This window comes from Anabrus simplex, chromosome 1 (assembly GCF_040414725.1).
Source record: "Anabrus simplex isolate iqAnaSimp1 chromosome 1, ASM4041472v1, whole genome shotgun sequence".
In the NCBI taxonomy this organism is placed as follows: Eukaryota; Metazoa; Arthropoda; class Insecta; order Orthoptera; family Tettigoniidae; genus Anabrus; species Anabrus simplex.
The window spans coordinates 98,492,998-98,512,006 of record NC_090265.1 but is presented as its reverse complement, the minus strand read 5'-3'; the positions used below and the strand labels follow the sequence as shown (position 1 = coordinate 98,512,006).

General features: G+C 40.4%; 1 protein-coding gene across 1 annotated transcript in view; it reads left to right on the top strand.

Moving 5' to 3' along the window:
• The window catches only part of LOC136857314 (aminopeptidase N-like), a 195,231-nt gene that overhangs the window by 74,034 nt on the left and 102,188 nt on the right, over positions 1-19,009 (top strand). Inside the window, exon 7 of the mRNA XM_068231070.1 lies at positions 2,242-2,385. Coding sequence (XP_068087171.1) covers positions 2,242-2,385 — 144 coding nt within the window. The remainder of the gene's footprint in view (positions 1-2,241; positions 2,386-19,009) is intronic.

Below are 19,009 nucleotides of genomic sequence, written 5' to 3'. Positions count from 1 at the left end.
AGGTATAAGTGACAGGGAGGAAATCAAATAGGTGGAAATGTAGTAAGCAGTCTGGCCTATGCTGATGACTTGGTTTTAATGGCAGATTGTGCCGAAAGCCTGCAGTCTAATATCTTGGAACTCGAAAACAGGTGCATTGAGTATGGTATAAAAATTAGCCTACCGAAGACTAAATTGATGTCAGTAGGTAAGAAATTCAACAGAATTGAATGTCAGATTGGTGATACAAAGCTGGAACAGGTAGATAATTTTAAGTATTTAGGATGTGTGTTCTCCCATGATGGTAATATAGCGAGATTGAGTCAAGGTGCAGTAAAGCTAATGCAGTGAGCTCACAGTTATGATCAACATTCTGTAAGAAGGATGTCAGCTCCCGGACAAAACTATCCTAACATCGGTCTGATTTCAAATCAACTTTGCTTTACAGAAGCAAAAGCTGGGTGGACTCAGAACATCTTATTCATAAGTTAAAAGTAACAAATATAAAAGAAGCAAGAATGATTGCTGGTGGTGGGGTCTTGTGAGGCGAGTGGAGGAGGATAGGTTACCTAGGAGAATAATGGACCGGGCGAGTTAGCCATGCGGTTAGGAGCGCGCAGCTGTGAGCTCGCCTCCAGGAGACAGTGGGTTCAAACCCCACTGTCAGCAGCGCTGAAGATGATTTTCCATGGTTTCCCATTTTCACACCAGGCAAATGCTGGGACTGTACCTTAATTAAGACCACGGCCGCATCCTTCCCATTCTTAGCCCTTTCCTGTTCTATCTTCACCATAAGACCTATCTGTTTTGGTGCAACGTAAAACAACTAGCAAAAGAAAAAGTAATGGACTCTGTTATGGAGGGTAAGAGAAGTAGAGGGAGATCAAGATGACAATGGTTAGAATCAGTTTCTAACGATTTAAAGATAAGATGTATAGAACTAAATGAGGCAACAGCACTAGTTGCAGATAGAGGGTTGTGGCGACTCATAGACTGAGCGCTGAAAGGCATAACAGTCTATAATGATAGTTTCACTGTGCATGTCAAATCATTCTTAAAATTCTTTAAACAGTTAATCAGACCCTTGGCTGTAAATAATACACAAGAAGGCTAACTATAAAAAGAACAATGTCTGTCAGACACGACATAACCTGTGATGTAACTTTCAAGAATGCGACCTCTCCAGGGTTAAATATGGATTCAAAAATGATTTTTAGTTTCTATTAAACTTAAGGGGTCAGAAGTAACTGAATTTTAGCAATTTATGTTGACCAAATGGAATATACAGGTAAACCCATTATATGCGGATTCATTATGCACGATTTCGCAAATACGCAATTTTGGTTTTAAGTCTAGTGTTGCTATTTGTTAACAGTACGTGGAAGCTGTAATGCCTTAAGGCGGATACAGACATGCGTGCCGAACGCTGTGACGTACACTACGCCACGCGCCAAGGTTAAGCGGGGTAAGCGCATCTACTGTCATGTTTGTCGAGGCGTGAATCATCACTTCCAGTTAGTAGAGCTGTGAAGTTGCACTTGACAGGTTTCGTATTTAAAACGCCGGATAAAAGGAAAGAAAGTGTGCCTGTTAAAGGAAAGAAGGGTGTACCAAAGTCGTATTCATCAGAAACATAGTTATAAGTTTTGGATCGCTATGAGAAAGGTGAGCGTACTGATGACATTCAGCACGCTTTGCGACTTAGGGAATCCACTGTGAGAACTATTCGTGACAATGCAGAATCACTTTGAAAACCTGCTCAATCGTCTACTAACTTAAATGTGACTAGAATGATCAAATCTTGCACGGAAGTGATGGAAAGAATGGATTGGATTGAGCATCACAACCGCCAACACATGCCTCTCTCTGGAGCTGCTATTCAAGCTAAAGCCAAGAGCTTGTATGCAGAGTTTATTTTATTATTGTGCGTTCCAGTGTTAAATTTTTAAGTGTATAAAGTTTGCATTAAAATGCGTTTCAGAAACATGATAATGGTTATTTTTTGTAAAAATACTAAGATTATATTTTAAACTTAATATGTGAGTAAACGGAAACTTAACCCCATATTTTAATACAAAATGACTCTCGATTTACGCGAATTTGGTATGCGCGGCAATTCCGTGGTACGTAACTATCGTATATAACAAGGTCTACCTGTACCATAACTCTAGCAAGGCTATATTGTAATTTGTTTTCTAGAAAACAACATAAAAATTAAAAAGATTGGAAACAATAATTAATACCAAGTTTGTTTATTTGCAGCTATGCCTCTCAGGTGGGTCCAATGGTTCTCGACTATTTTGAAAATTATTTCCGAGTTCATTATCCACTGCCTAAGCAGGATATGGTAGCTATTCCAGACTTCAATGCTGGAGCCATGGAGAATTGGGGACTGATAACTTACAGGTAAATAATTTGAATATGTTTACTTCTCTGTTTCCGTTGCATTATAAGCAGTCATGGGAAGAGTAAAAAATAATTGAACTGAATTGCAGTTACCTGAGATATATTTTACTCAATTATAATTATGACAGAATACTTTTTCATCAAGTAATCAGTTAAATCAGTGGCAAAAGATCTTCAGAAGTCAACGCCACGAACAAATATCATTAAAAAATATAAAAATCAGTTAAATTACAATTACTTCAGTCCTAAGAAAATCACTGACTTTTTCTTTTTAATGGATCTGAAATGGTACTAAAGTTTGCAAGGAAGAAAATGTTACTTCATTCTGGCAGTTTTTTCTGAAATGCATACACATTAAGCTGCTATTATCACTAAGTGAGGCTAAACATAATACCTTAGAGCTTTCAAAATGATTTTTATTTTAGTGACTTTTAAACTTTGTAAATACTGAAGTAGTAAGAAAGTACATCATCCAGCACTGCTGAAGCTACTTGCTCTGTTGTAATAGAACTGACAAAGTGAACTTAATTTTTTCATTTCTGCTTCAACACATGTTCTTGCAACAGTCCTGACCACCTTAGAAGGTAGATCACTTTTTCTTTTCCTTTTTTTTTTTTTTTTAGAAATTCCACTTGATTACTCCATGTAACACAGCAAATGGCTGTCCAGGAAATTACACTAGTATTACATGTTAAAGTACACATTACGGACTTCATTAATATGTACGTGAAGTAGTGAACCCTTGAACCTACCATTCCATCGTCGGTCCTCTGCCTTGGTTGCTTTGGTAGAACAATACTGATTCTTAGATCTTGGGGTCATGTAGGATTCTTTTCTGTCACTTCTTTGACCAATCGATAGGGTTCAGAGGAGAGCAGAACTACTTCAAATGAGGAGCAAAAATGAGCTTACTAAAATTTGATTGAACAAAATAATGCCAATCATATTTTCTGAATAACCAAAAAATAAAAATAAAACAAATTAATTTATAAAAAATGTTATAAATCAGTCACCTTGCATTACATAAATGGTGAAAGTATCTTGTTATTATTTACATTAGTGTCTTCCCAAGTTTGAAAACGCAGTATAAGATTGGTGGACAGCAAAATCAGAAAAGGAACAGAAAAACTGAAAATCAGGCAACATTGACCCAAACGATAACTGAGAGTTAACCCACATGATCCATGGAAAATCTGACCTTCAACGAATGGAATTCCAGATTTAAATTTGAGGTTATCCACCAGTCAAATATCCTCTCGGATACCAGAACATCCCTCGAACGGATCCTTAATTGAACTAAATTAACTATCACTTGCTCTGAGTAGGTTACAAAATATTATTTGAAAGCATGGTGTTTGTTACAAGTTGACAGGAATTATCATAATCTGAAATAAAATTACACCATGTGTTGTGATCTCGTGACACTCTTAAATTATAGATAAATACCAATGCCGAAATGTGCATCACCCTAAAAGATGTTCAGAATGAACCAAGCTCCAAGACCTGTCAATGTACTTACTAAAGATATTTGTTCTCAGCTACTTCAAACCATCATGGTGTCCTGTGAATCGGAGTGGCTAGCTATCCGAACTCCCAACAAGCTAAGAACAATTAAGAAGACAACTACCGTGTGGCGGTCCTCTTTCTGACCTTCAAGGAGAGAGGCCATAGTATTATGTAGGCTGAGGATAGGTCATTTATGATCTACACACTCTTATCTCCTAAAGAAGGAAGACCCAGCCCCCCCCCAGTGTGTTCTTGTGGTGCCGACTTCACTGTGGCCCATATCCTCACAGTGTGTGCTGATCTCCCTGGCCTAAGACGGAGCCTCAGCCTGCAGGAAACACTCAAACGCATACTAGCCAATGACGCGACTACTGCGGATCTCGTCATCCGCTTTATGTGCGACATTGGATTAATTAAGGGTATATAAATTACAAGTGTACTGTTACTCAGGGAACGCATATTCCCTTTTGATTCATTAGTAATTTTTTGGCCTAATTCAAGAAATTTTTGTTTTATTTTATACTGCGTTTCCAAATTCCTTTGTTGAATAATTTTGTTTTTGTTTTAAATTTCTTTCCCACTAATTTGTTCGGAGAGGATGATTACCTCGCTGTACTTCCTCTTAAAACAAAAATCACTACTCCCAACAACACTTGATCTGAGAGGATCGTACATTACATCATTGTGAAGGAACAAAACTTTGAAATGCAGGGAAACATTAACTCACTATGTGTTTATAAGAAATGCAAAACACTAATGTTAAGTAAATCGCTTGAAAAGTCTTCTTACTAAGTCAACTTCAGGTTATGAAACAGTTACATCACTAAATTAATGTAAGTGTAAGTCCACAACTTTAAAAAAACATGAAATATTTCCAATTCTACATAACTACAATTACAAATCTGTTTACCTACGCCTGTCCTCTTAAACTAAATTAACAGTGATCGGTAGACCAACGTCTCACCTAAGTAATGTAAATGACGTAAAATAAAATATTATAACAGCTGAGGAATCAAAACCGCATTCGTAGTGTAAATTCCTCAATATGAAACAAACAACTAAGTGTAAACACACTGTACTATCGTAACATACCGTACACCCGAACAATAATTCTCGAAGTAAAAGAAAAACAATGTAAAATAGAAAATGATAGGTCATCGAGCTTGAACGCATGTGGCTAAGTAGTAGGAACCGGTCTCCATTAGCCAGGTTTCCACATAGGACAGCCCTTACATTTAAGCTACCACTGATGCAACGCTATTATGGAACCACTTTCCAGCTAGTAATGGTTATGCCAAACTATGAGTTAAATAGTACCTGCTAATATCTTCCATATCTGCATCAACTACTGCAGACACTATCATTGTTCAAGTCAATTCATGAAAATGCCTAATTTATGATTTGTTTATGTACAAATGGCGTTCTGATCGTATCGTTGAGCCAACGCTACAGTGTCTACACAACTCTAACAGTAATCATGTACATGTGGCATCTTGAACCTATCGTTGAGCCAACACTAAAGTGTCTACACAGCTCTAACAGTAATCATGTACATGCATCATCCCGAACCTATCGTTGAGCCAACACTATAGTATTTACACATCACTGATACTGTCGGGCGAATACGAAAATTTAAAACAATGTCCAGATATTCAATCTAATTCTCACTGAATTTCAAACACATGAAGTAAAATCCACTGCAGAAATGAACTTGAATCTGGAATACTATTAACTATGTCCATTTTCTATGATAAATTGTGAAATCAAAATTGAATAACGGGTTTGAATAGTTCAATCTATCACTCATTAAAATTCAAACACATGAAGTGAAGTTCACTAGATAAAAGTAAACTCAAATCTTGTCTGATAGTACGTAATATTAATGAAAACAATAATTACAACCAACACGATATTCACGGCATAGCCTAAAGTGTGAGGCTACAAATAACCTGCAATGTCAACACTCCAAATATGTGTTCTTGTGAACTCTCCAGTGAAGTAAACATTCATCAACATACGCAGTGTAAACTCTTAATTTCATAAACTCACTCGTCACCCACAATGTTTCCAATTCGTGATGTTTTTGCCTCGTAAAGATACAGAATAAAATTCAGTTTCCAATAAGCAAGTATGACCTTGTCCATGTGTAAGAATGCATTTTGTTCATGATGTCGGTTATAAAAAAATGCATTTCGCTGGAATCTTATGGAATCGTCAACTTGACGTAAATGACTTTATACACAGTCTTACGTAAAATAATAATCATGGGAGAATATCACTTGCACTTAAAATATAGGTTAGAATGCACACACTTCTATTTGAAAACCCTTACATTTTTCAATTGCTCTGTTTAACATAATTCAGGATTGCTACAGGATGTCACTCCTCTTGTACAGCCTGTCTCGGAAATATAACACATCAAAATATACCCCGTCACAAAATGTCCTCTCCATCAAACTAACAGGGCCTTTTCTCTTCGGCATCCTGCTTAGAACTTCCCACTCATAAAATACATGGCTTACTCTGCCTCAAACATTCTTCCTAATCATTCTCATAAATATTTCAGTTCTCACTCCGATCCACTTATTTCCAGTGGTCGAACAAATTTTAAGCACATGTCATCCCATAACCAGACAACTTCACACTAATCTCAAAGTAGCTTCTCTAAATTTTCCCAGACCTCAGGAGCAAAATAGCTTGCCATACATGGAATCACAAAATTAAATTTTCAAATGACAAAAATTATCTCACTTCACTTGATTTCAATATGAAACTGTAAACCTTACTCACACAACTGCTGAATGCATTATTATTGTCTCAGTTTAATCCTAGCATGAATATTATCACTTATTATTATTATTATTATTACTGTTATTATTTGACTTTATGTCACTTATAATTGTTATATTTACTTTATCATTATTACAGTTTTTATTGCGTGAACATATTTAAATGATTTTTATTGTAATACTTAATTTCACATTTTAAGAAGATTAGCACTGTTTTACACCTTGCAGCTACACATGACTGAAAATTGCACCTACAATGTTTCCTGGTACATTTTATGCATACATGACACAAAATCACCATCGCAACATACTTAATTCTACACACGCCACATATACAACGCGATGCCATGTTTTACTGGCTAATTTAAGAGGACAAGCATTTACATTTCTAACTTAAAAGACATAATATAGGAACGAGACAGAACTGTAATTGCGCTGATTGATCTGATGTCATTTTGGCTGCATTTAGCAAGCCAGCAACCTCTGACTTAGTGCCTCATAATGATAGGTGGTATTCTTCACTTAAATACTAATTTATCAATTAAACTGACTCTGCACTTCTTGATGCAACAAAAATTAATTCTTCTTATAAATTATAATATAATGCAATAACACTTTAAAACACAGAAATGAAAGATACAGTGCACAAAATTATAACTTCGCTCACTGCTTGGACTGCCTGAAGCTACTAACGTCTAACGGCCAGGTGTTCATTTCTGTGTTTCCGTGGGAAGAGATAACGTTTGTCTCGCCATCTCACCTGCAAACCAAATGTTTCCCCCGTGGTCACATAACCAGAGATCATGTTAACAGACTAGATGGACAGACAGACTTTAACCTTCATCGTACTAGTGGCCATGCGCACGCGTGTCCCTTGGCGGTCGGAGTGTTAGGAAGATCCGAGCCCATGCCAGCTGGAATTTTTTGTAGCGACAGTATGGACTATACCATCATACTTATACTCTCGTAGAAATTAGAAATTTTGAAATAACAACTTCGAATAAGGATTGGATTATTCCATACAAAATGGTGAATGCAATGATAGTAAAGGATTTATAAAACACTAGGTACAAATTATTATAAATCCAATTAATCTCTTATTACACTACATTACTTTTGAATTTGTACACAATATTGTACGTAAGAAAACCTTCAAAATGAGATGGAAACCTCCCTGAGTCAATCATTAGATATGGAGCAATAGTATTGCGAGACATGGAAATTTATGTTCAAAGGTCAGGCGATGTCAGTAACAGGAAATTAATCTGTTGATGCAATGACAGGAAGCAGCCCACGCTGACGTGAAGACTGTATAAGGAAGTAGCGAGTTATTTTGTTTTTATCGTTTTATATCACGTCACACTTCTCGAGGCACAAAAACAACATTCAAACAAATGAATGATTTTGTAAAGAAGAAGGTGAAAACATGGATTTTTTTTGCTAGTTGCTTTACGTCGCACCGACACAGATAGGTCTTATGGCGACGAAGGGACAGGGAAGGGCTAGGAGTGGGAAGGAAGCGGCCGTGGCCTTAATTAAGGAACAGCCCCAGCATTTGCCTTGTGTGAAAATGGGAAACCACGGAAAACCATTTTCAGGGCTGCCGATAGTAGGGTTCGAACCTACTATCTCCCGAATACTGGATACTGGCCGCAATTAAGCGACTGCAGCTATCGAGCTCGGTAACATGGATCTTAAAACATACTTTTCGTGTGGTATATTTTGAAGAAAGGATACACGCAAAGTGCTACACCGGATTCCTCACAATGGAAATTCAACCTTGAGGTCTTCCCTTCTCCGAGCAAACTTTGCACCTGCGAGAGGATCCCTTGTTAGGCCAATGTTTAGAACTTTTCACTTCAAGGCGGGAGAGACATGCAACATTGGCAACCAGTCGGCCCAGATTAGTGAATGGTATTTCTGGGTTCATGTCTTGAGCAGCTTGTATTAGATTCCTAACAAGTAGCTCACAAAACTCCCTTTGAGGCATCTTTCCTTCACACGACTTGTGAATGATGAAAGCATTCAAAATAACGATGTTCACCAGATGGAAAAATAGTTTCATTGTCCACTTCCATGTTCGGCGGGAAATATCGTAACCATTGACCATACGATCACTCTTGTCACAATAACCCGTATGTGCATTGTAGCTCTTGATTATTGCAGGTTTCGGTGCAATCCCATTATCATCAGTAAAGTCACTGGATGATGGCGGGTTATGGATATTAGTTAACAAATAAACTTTCCAACTTTTTGCGGACAGGTTTCCATTCACTTTGCTAATAATATCTCCCTTCTTCAGTTTCAAATCTTTAGGTCTGAATATTTTTGGCATGCCCTTCCGGTTATGTCGGACGGTGCCAAAGCGGTTTACTTTCCTCCCATGCAAATCATTGAAGAGGGCAGGAGAGGAAAATTAATTGTCCATGAACAATTTATGGCCTACACCCTCTACTTTCCTTGTTAGCTGCAGAGCTGTTCCATGCGTAGAATTGATGTTCGCTGTGGCATTTTGCCATTGTTTCCCAAGGTAAACTGTCATATTGTATGTGTAACCATTTCTGTCACAGAGCTTGTACAGTTTTATACCAAACCGCTTATGTATTTTGGTATGTACTGCTTGAAGATCACTCTACCTTTGAATAGGACTATCACTTCATCAGCTGCCAGGTGTTCTGTTGGGTTGTAAATGGAAGAATATTTGTCACTGCGGTAATTGAATACGTTTCGTACTTTCCATAGTTGATTATAACTGGGATCAGTTTTGTCAGGTGCGTTTTCATTATTTTTGAAATGAAGAGATTTAAGAATGTGGAGAAAGCTGTCACGCTGCATTGTCTTTGAATAGAAAGGAGTGTAATACTGCTCTTGGGTAGACCAGTAATCCTTCAGAGTGTCTCTCTGGCAGTGACCCAGCTGTACAATTATGGCCAAGAAACGGTACAGTTCATGCATCTGAATTTCCGGCTGTTTATCATCTGCACCTAAAGTCTGAAATGTGTAACGGTTTGTCTCTCCAAGAAGTATTTTGAAATGTTCATCGGTAAATATCAATTTAAAATTTTCTAGTGGAGGTGAGTCTGAATTTAAATGTCCATTCTCTAAGCGAGAGGGCCGGTAAACACGTGCACATTTGCTTTGTCTCCGGGCAGTCTGTCTCTCCATTCTGAATCACCCATTTCACTTTCACTCTCATTTCCACGCACAACACTGTTCCCTTCATGAGGAGACCCAAGTTCTTTTGATTCAGATACAAATATTACATCTTCATCGGAATCTGAGTCCATCAAAATTCCCCGCACTTTGTCCTGAGTAACGGAACATAACATTCCCGCACGTCAAGGCATGTTCACTGCTTATAAGGAACTAATTGCTTTATTTTTAGCAGGAAGAGCAGCCGTCAAATTCTTATGCACATTGTTGTGCACATTGTAGTGACTCATATACATTATTTACGTGAATAATCCCCGCATATTATTTTAAAAAATTGAGGCACGAATTTGGGGTGCAGGTTTTATTTGCATCAATGTTGGCATTTATTATTTTACAAAACGGGCCTTCCTAAAATTAGGGTGTAGGTATTATTTGGAGGCGGGGATTATTCGCATAAATACGGTATTAATAACAAATCAAGTAGATAATTTTCATAATCCAGAATTCACAACAAAATGCAAGGAAAATTACGTGGTTGATATATCAACCGCTCGTCCTCTTGGGAGAGTTTGGGTGTGGTTGAAATTTCAACCACTTGTCCTTTTCGAGGTGTAATTCTCTGGTTGATATTTTGACTGCTCATCCGATAAAGGTTAATCTCCTTTACAGAAGTTTATTAAAACCTTCGTAATCACTAATACATGGTGTCACAATGTTCCCATCACACTACGATGACTGCATCGCTGGAGTTATTAAACTTAATTTGAAGTTTTCCCAACACTTACGTTTCCTACCTCTCTCAAGCGAATATGGCTTACGAGGTCCCAAGTTTATCACCTAGTTCTTTAATTTTTGTTAAGTTCTGTTCTTAGTGTCGACCGTCGCAGGTTCACCCTTTTGGACTGATGAATGCTGAGTGCTTCTCTCATGCTCAGAAGGGGTATTTATACGAAATCTAGGGATGCGGTTTAACACAACCCCTTTGTTGCATAATTGCCCCATCTTCTATACCGCTCGACTGATTTTTCTGAAACTCACACCAGAGATTCCACCTATTTTCCCGATTATGACGGTGTTGTTCGTTGATTTCGCCTGCGTTTTCACGGGCGTAATTAATTCCATGGGTAACTTTCCTGTACATTCCGACTGGATGAGCTTGCCTTGTGTCGTTCCCACTCTGCCAATAAACAGGTGAACTTCTCTCTGGGCGTGATTAATTATATTTCTCCCTGTGAAGTGAGCCTCATCAAATGATTCCAAAAATTCTTATGAATTACATCCTCTCTAATGACATTGCCAAAATCTCTCCCAATAGGGGGTTATTGGCCAAAATTTTATTATTAATTTCCCGAGGTCTTCCGAAATGTTCCGTTCTTGCTTGATGTTTTGGTCACCTGCTGTGAGTAACAAGCAGGGAACATCAGGCTAGCCATATACAAAAATGGATGTGCGTTTTCCCCTCTTGCAGCTGGCCCTACATAGCCTTGCGACTGATCTTCTGCAGTGTAGAATTATGGGTTCAGTAGAGTCGCTGAATTGTGGTGGGATAGAAATGGACGAGTTTTAATTGAGTGAATTAGGATAAGTACAAGGTTTATCACTGGATTCCTGTGGAATTATTAACAAGATATATTTACACACTTAAACACACTATGCAAGAACACTCGCTACACATATTCAACTTTACATAAACTCCGAGTGCACTAGTTACATTGACTACTAAGTCATCGTCCTCACTACGCGACAGCGTGTCCGTCTCCCCTTCATCACACACACGACTCTCCTCCCCGGAAGTGGCAGGTAGTCTACCGCATCCTGGTGGCAATACAAATAACACTGTCCATCTGACCTCTGGCGAGGGCTTGCAAAATTAGGGCTAAATAGAGTGGAAGCAAACAGGCAAATTTGAGTCTGTTAACCAAACATGCCGCCCACCAAAAAAGGGTTAAACACTTTTTTCACACACAAACACAAAAGGAACAATTATGAAGAAAACTACAGTACAAACACACAATGTTCAGATATAGTCTCCTTGAGAAGTGGGAAGTGGACAAAGTTTTGAAATGGGCCTTTTAAACACTCCAGAAGAAGTACGGATAGTGGCGACGCGTACTAGTCCATCAGCACCAGGGTAGACCTGATCAATTACCGCAAGCTTCCAACACAGTGGGGGGGTGTTGTCTTCCTTGACAATTACTAATGTGCCAGGTTGCACATTATTGTTTGATAGTGTCCATTTACTCCGCTGCTGCAGATGGGAGAGGTAGTCTGTTGACCACGCCTTCCAGAATCCTTGGAGCTGCCGTTGTAGTTGCTGCCATCTAGACAGTACATTGAGGCGTACATTACTCAGATCTGGTTCGGGAAGGGTAGTGATAGGTCTTCCAATAAGAAAGTGACCGGGAGTGATAGCAACTAGATCGTCGGGATCATCGGATAGGGGGACTAGAGGCCTAGAGTTAAGACATGCTTCGATTTGTGCTGTGAGTGTTGCCAGTTCTTCAAAGGTAAGGAATGCCGTTCCCATCACTCGTCGAAGATGATGCTTGAATGATTTGACACCAGCCTCCCAAATGCCTCCAAAGTGTGGAGCCTGAGGCGGAATGAAGTGCCACTGAATGCCTTCAGTGCTAGCGAAGGTTGAGGTCTCTCGTTGATGATGTTCTTCGTCGAACAATCTCTGCAGTTCCCGAAGTTCCTTGTCGGCGCCTACAAAGTTTCTGCCATTGTCCGAATATATGTGCGCAGGTCTCCCTCGTCGTGAGATGAAGCGTTTGAGAGCAGCAAGAAAGGCCTGGGTAGTCATGTTGCTAACGATTTCCAAGTGAATAGCCCTAGTAGCCAAACATACAAAAACTGCTACATAACATTTCAACTTTGCACTGTTTTTACGAGAGCCTGATTTTATATACAATGGGCCAGCGTAGTCAGTCCCGCACTGTAGGAATGGATTGGCAGGTGACACTCTGTAGCTTGGCAACTGACCCATTATTTGCTGGGCATTTTTTGCCTTGAGCTTATGGCAGATAAGACAATGGTGTATGATTTTCCGAATGGTATTCCTTCCGTTTGTTATCCAGTATTGCTGTCGAAGAGAAGAAAGTAGCAATTGACACCCAGCGTGTAACATTCGTCGATGTTCGTTCTCGATAATCAATTTAGTTAGATGGTGACTTGGGGGTAAGATTATTTGATGCTGTTGGTTGAAAGGGAGCTCCGATTGTTGTAATCTGCCCCCAACTCGAAGAAGTCCTTGCTCGCAGAGAAATGGATTAAGGGATATAAGCTTGCTCTTCTTACTAATCGCCTTTGTAGTCCGAAGGGCATCAATCTCTGCACCATATGCTGATGCTTGGCCACTCTTGATACATGCATATAGTCCACAACGTAACTCTTGAAGGTCTAATTCGCCAGTCTTCCTTTCCGTAGGACGAAGTTTGGCATTGGCAGCAAATCTGAGGCAGTATGCTGTCACCCTCTGCAGTCGTGCAAGCTTAGAGAATCGCTTCATGAACTCATCTTCAGGTTGAAGCGCTAAGAGACTGACCACTGGCTTCCGCTGTTCTGGGATGTCCTGAGTCTCCGCAGAAGGGATTGAATCAGGCCATGACAGAGTATCCTCCACAAGCCACGGTGGTCCATTCCACCAGAGTGATTTAGCGATAAGGATGTCTGGGGTGAGTCCTCGTGAAATCAGATCTGCAGGATTATCTCCTGAAGCAATGTGCTTCCAGTCTGCAATTGATGTGCTGTCTTGAATCTCTGCAACTCTGTTGGCAATGAAAGTTTTCCACCGTGTAGGCGATGCCGCAATCCATGAAAGAACTATAGTCGAATCTGTCCATAAATGGATGCTGCTAATAGACAAATTTAAGATTGATGTCACCTTCTTGAGAAGACGAGCTAGAAGCAATGCTCCACATAACTCTAGACGAGGAAGGGAGACCTTTTTCAATGGGGCGACCTTTGACTTAGCGCACAGTAGCCTTGTGATACACTCACCCTGTTGATTTTCCGATCTTATATAAATGCAGCATCCATACCCCTTCTCAGATGCATCTGAAAACCCATGCAATTGAATGTTAGTGACAATACCTTCCGCCAACACTAGTCTGTCGATTCGAAGTCGACTAACAAGAGGAAACTGATTTTGCAGTTGCTCCCAGAAATGTAGTAGTTCTGTCGGTAGCTTCTCATCCCAACCTAAGCGCAGTTGCCAGAGTTGCTGCAGGAAATATTTGCAGGAGATGATGAATGGACCCATCAGTCCCAACGGATCGTATATTGATGCTATGACTGCAAGTACCTTTCTTTTTGTAACAGGTCCTTTGACGTCAGTACACCCAGTACCATTCACAATCTGCAGCTGATCAGTGGCAGGATGCCACAAGAGTCCTAACGTTTTGACATTATTGCCGTTATCAAGTTGAAGGGGCAACTGAGCTTCTCTGTATTCCGGAGGAACAGCTTCGAGTAGTCGTGGATGATTGGAACACCACTTTCGAAGTTGGAAACCTCCCCTTTGAAGGAGATCGATGAGTTGTTCTTGCATTCGTAGAGCTTCCTCAAGGGTTTCTGCCCCAGACATGCAGTCGTCCACATAGAAATCTCTCTGGAGAATTTCTGCTGCCTTGGGTAGACTGATAGACTCCTCAATAGCGAGCTGGCGAAGGCACCTAGTAGCGAGAAAGGGTGCTGAAGCTGTTCCGTACGTGACTGTTTTCAGCTGGTAATGTCTTATAGGTTCTTCCGGCGATCGGCGCCATACAATTCTCTGAAGGTTGCAGTCACGACTATCAACATTTACTTGACGATACATCTGGCGAATGTCGGCTGTAAAGCACACTTGGTGAGTGCGGAATCTTGTAATGATGGACCAGATATCTTGCTGGATAGTCGGCCCAATTCGGAGGATGTTGTTGAGTGATTTCCCACTTGCAGTGGTGGCAGAAGCGTCAAATACAACCCTTGTCTTCGTAGTAGAGCTTGCCTCTTTAAGAACTGGGTGATGGGGCATGTAGTAGCTATGTTCATTAAGTTGCGACATGCCGATGGCCTCCATATGTCCCAGAGCTTCGTATTCCTCTAAGAAGTTCACGTAGTCTTTCTCGAGTTGGGTGTTCCTCTTCAGTCGTCTCTCAAGATGATGAAGCCGTGACCTAGCCATTGTGAGCGAGTCACCAAGTTCTGTTGAATCCTCACGAAGTGGAAGCCGCACAGTGAATCTTCCCTCAGCATCTCGCCTGGTGTTGGCAGTAAAATGTTTCTCACACTCCAGGTCGTCCTTTGATCTGATCGGCTGACTGATGTCTTCTAATTCCCAGAAACGTTGAACCAGATGGTCAAGGGAATTGTCACTCGTGGCGAAGAAGGTCTGTATGGTCTGTGGAGGTGCTTCAGCCGTTCTGTTTAACTGAAACCGCCCTGCAAGTATCCACCCAAGTTCCGTGTTCTGGAGAACAGGATAGTCACCTTGTCTCACCCGTCTCTCCGTTCGCAGAAGCTGAAAGAATACCTCTGCACCAATTAGCATGTCAATACGCCCAGGTTGGTTGAAAGTCGAGTCGGCTAGAGGGAGCTCTTCCGGTATACACCAGTCAGCGAAGTTAATATACGATCCTGGGAGATCAGCCGAAATTCTTGACAACACAGCACAGTTGATTTCTACTTGGTAATCGCTGTGCATGGAATGAACATTAACAGTAACGCTGGGACGAGATTCTGTAGCAGCGTTACTTATACCTTGTATTGGTATTCGGTTTCGAACCTTCTTTAAGCTGAGACGTTCTGCACAGGCATTTGTAATGAAGTGTGACTGACTACATGAATCTAGGAGCACTCTACAGGTTTGCAATCTTCCATATCCATCACGCACTTTAACCAGTGCAGTGGAAAGTAATATCTGGGTTTGAGGTTTTGCCTTTAACGAACAATACGTTGCTGTAACAGTTTGTTGCTGGTTGACATCAGCGCTGCTGTGTCTTCCAGGCGGGGCTTCAAGTTGCCTTCGCGGGACTGGTTGATTGGCTCGATGAAGTAGAGTATGATGTTTCAAGCCACATGAATAACAGGAGCCTGAAGAACAGTTACTAACGATGTGTCCAGGCCTAAGACAATTTGAACACAATCTGTGCTGTTTGACAAAGTCCATTCTTTGTTGGACATTGCTGCTAGAAAAATCTAAACATTTGTAAAGAGGATGAACACCATCACAAAATAAACAACTATTGCCAGTAGAGACATAAGCCTGTCTTACTGCTTTGGTGTATTTGATGTCAGTAGCATGCCGTAAGTGGGACGATACAGTTGGTTTCGATGTCTGATCTGATTTAATGAGTTCAAGGGCATGGCACCTGTCTTCTAAGAATCGACATAATTCGTCTAATCTCGCAAATTTCAATTTTGATGACGACAGCTCCCATTGTTTTCTGCTGGTCTCATCAATTTGTTGCAGAATCAACTGTGATATGAGAATTTCATGCAAAGGAATATCAAGTTCAAGTGCCTCAAGTGCATTTAGATTACTTGAAACTTGATTTAGAAGTGATCGTAGATCTGTTGATGACTCTTTACTTACAGATGGAAGGTTTAGCAGGTTCTTAACATGAGATGTTGCAATAAGTTTAGGGTTATTGTATCTCTGACACACTGTTTGCCATGCAATCTTAAAATTTGTGGTGGTTATGGGCAGATTCTTAATTTGGTCATGTGCTTCACCTGTAAGTGAGGATAGCAAATAATGGTACCTTTGTATATCTTCAAGTGAGTCATTGTTTATAACTAAACTGGTAAAAGTATCTGAAAAATGACGAAAGTCAATAATATTGCCCCCAAATGATGGCAATTTAATAGTTGGAAGAGCTAGTTCTCTCTTGAATGAACCAGACTGAGTATCATTTGTTGCACCGGAAAAGTTGCCTTGTTTCAACCGTGCTTCTGCACTCTCTTCTATTAATGTTGTGATTTGATCTACTACGGCATAGTACAACGATTCGAAATTATCACGATCTTCACTGTGATCTTCAGTTTCATCCTCCAGTTCTAATTTATCTTGGGCATTTTCATACTTTTCTCGTATTCTGGGTAGATCGTCTAGTCTTGCCTTGATTGCATTTATGCTTGACCCTGCTTTAAAGTTACCTACGAAGTTGTACACACGTGTAATACTGGCTTTCGCTAGGCCTCTAGTCTTAACAAGGAGTTGTTTTTCTTTGGAATCCATAGTGGGGAAGAATAGGAATCAGAACTGAGAATGTACTTACAATAGCTGCGTAGGGTACTGCACCGAAGTTGGTCTGCGTGGCTGTCGTATTTCCTCTGGCGCTGACAGATCACTGGTTGCCATAAACTGGACCAAAGATGGCGACGTTTGAAGTGGAGATCACAATGGCGGACGAATTGACCGGAGGTGGAACAAACATGGCTGCCACCGGGAGCTGTAATATTCCTTGCCAAGATGGCTGCTATGACGCTTCGATCCCGCCGTAAGTACACGTGTTGCACATTGACAAAGCATCCACAGAAATCCGGTCTAGGAGGACCATGAATTGTGGTGGGATAGAAATGGACGAGTTTTAATTGAGTGAATTAGGATAAGTACAAGGTTTAGGTAGGATACCACGAGGAATGTAGTGGACTGTAGGTATAGGACACGAGGTAGGTAGCCGGTTCATATCACTGGATTCCTGTGGAATTATTAACAAGATATATTTACACACTTAAACACACTATGCAAGAACACTCGCTACACATATTCAACTTTACATAAACTCCGAGTGCACTAGTTACATTGACTACTAAGTCATCGTCCTCACTACGCGACAGCGTGTCCGTCTCCCCTTCATCACACACACGACTCTCCTCCCCGGAAGTGGCAGGTAGTCTACCGCATCCTGGTGGCAATACAAATAACACTGTCCATCTGACCTCTGGCGAGGGCTTGCAAAATTAGGGCTAAATAGAGTGGAAGCAAACAGGCAAATTTGAGTCTGTTAACCAAACAGTCGCAATTAATTGAGGCTCCGAGTTCACCAAGGGAGTTGTTGGAAAATAAACATATGCATTTTTTGTATTATTGTAGTGCTAGATGGTGTGTGTCAACAATGTTGAATTATACCGTAGCTGTACACGGGCACTGACCAGTAATTAGGACAAGCAATGGTTACTGCTAGATTGAGTAGTGATGCACTGGCCCTTACCTGCTGTTAGTTTGAGCATTGCTCTAAGAATCTGCATTGCCCTCAGCCTTTCAAGCCCTTTCTCGCGATTCGCAGAACCCCAGTCACATGTCTCGTCACTCATCTAATATTGTCCTTCATTTATTTGTTTACTTTCAGTTTAGTCAAGTCCGCATTATGCTGTCGGTGTATCAGATTTTTACAGCAGTGTTGAAACACTGTGTAGGTCTGTTGTAGATGAGTAGTGCAGTATGAGTGCCAGGTGGAAAAGGTGTATGGTTTCTCTGGAAACAAAATTTAATGCATTAAAATGGTTGGGTAAGAGCAAGTCTATTAAGAAGTTTGCTGATGATTATGGAGTCAGGAAAATGGCTGTAGGAGACTGGAGATGTAAACAGGACATTGAAATGGGTGAGTCAAAGTGTGGAAAAAATTGAATATGAGCAGACGTCTGAGACTTTATTTTTGTGGTTTTCACACTTGCAAAACACAGGAAGTCCAGTAAGTGTCCTGTGTTCCAAGCTAAATAGAATTTAAAATAAAGTTTAAGGACAGCGAAGAAAGTTTTTCTATGAGCAATGGATGGGTGGACACGTGGACAAAAAGATACAGCTCAACATTATTGGGGAAAGCCAACCTCATAGTGGAGATATTAAAAGCATGTTTTTGCTGCCTAGTATGACCTCACTAAAACAGACAATAAAAAAGAAACTACTCACAGAGGCTTCTTCAGATGTTGGTTTTCAGAAGAAAGTAACAGTGAAAGATGTTTCTGGCATGGACTGCACAAGACACTGGGAGCATTGTGGAGCCATACTGATCTATGATCACTACACAGCCTCTCATAATCCATGAATATTGGTTGGAGCAGGGACCAATGTATTCTCATTCCTTTTGGCAGCATCCTAGAGGTGTTCAATAGGGTTGAGATTGGAGCTACCCCAGGGCCAGGGAAGCGTCATCACATCTATGGAGTGCTCAGCAAACCAGTCAGCCACA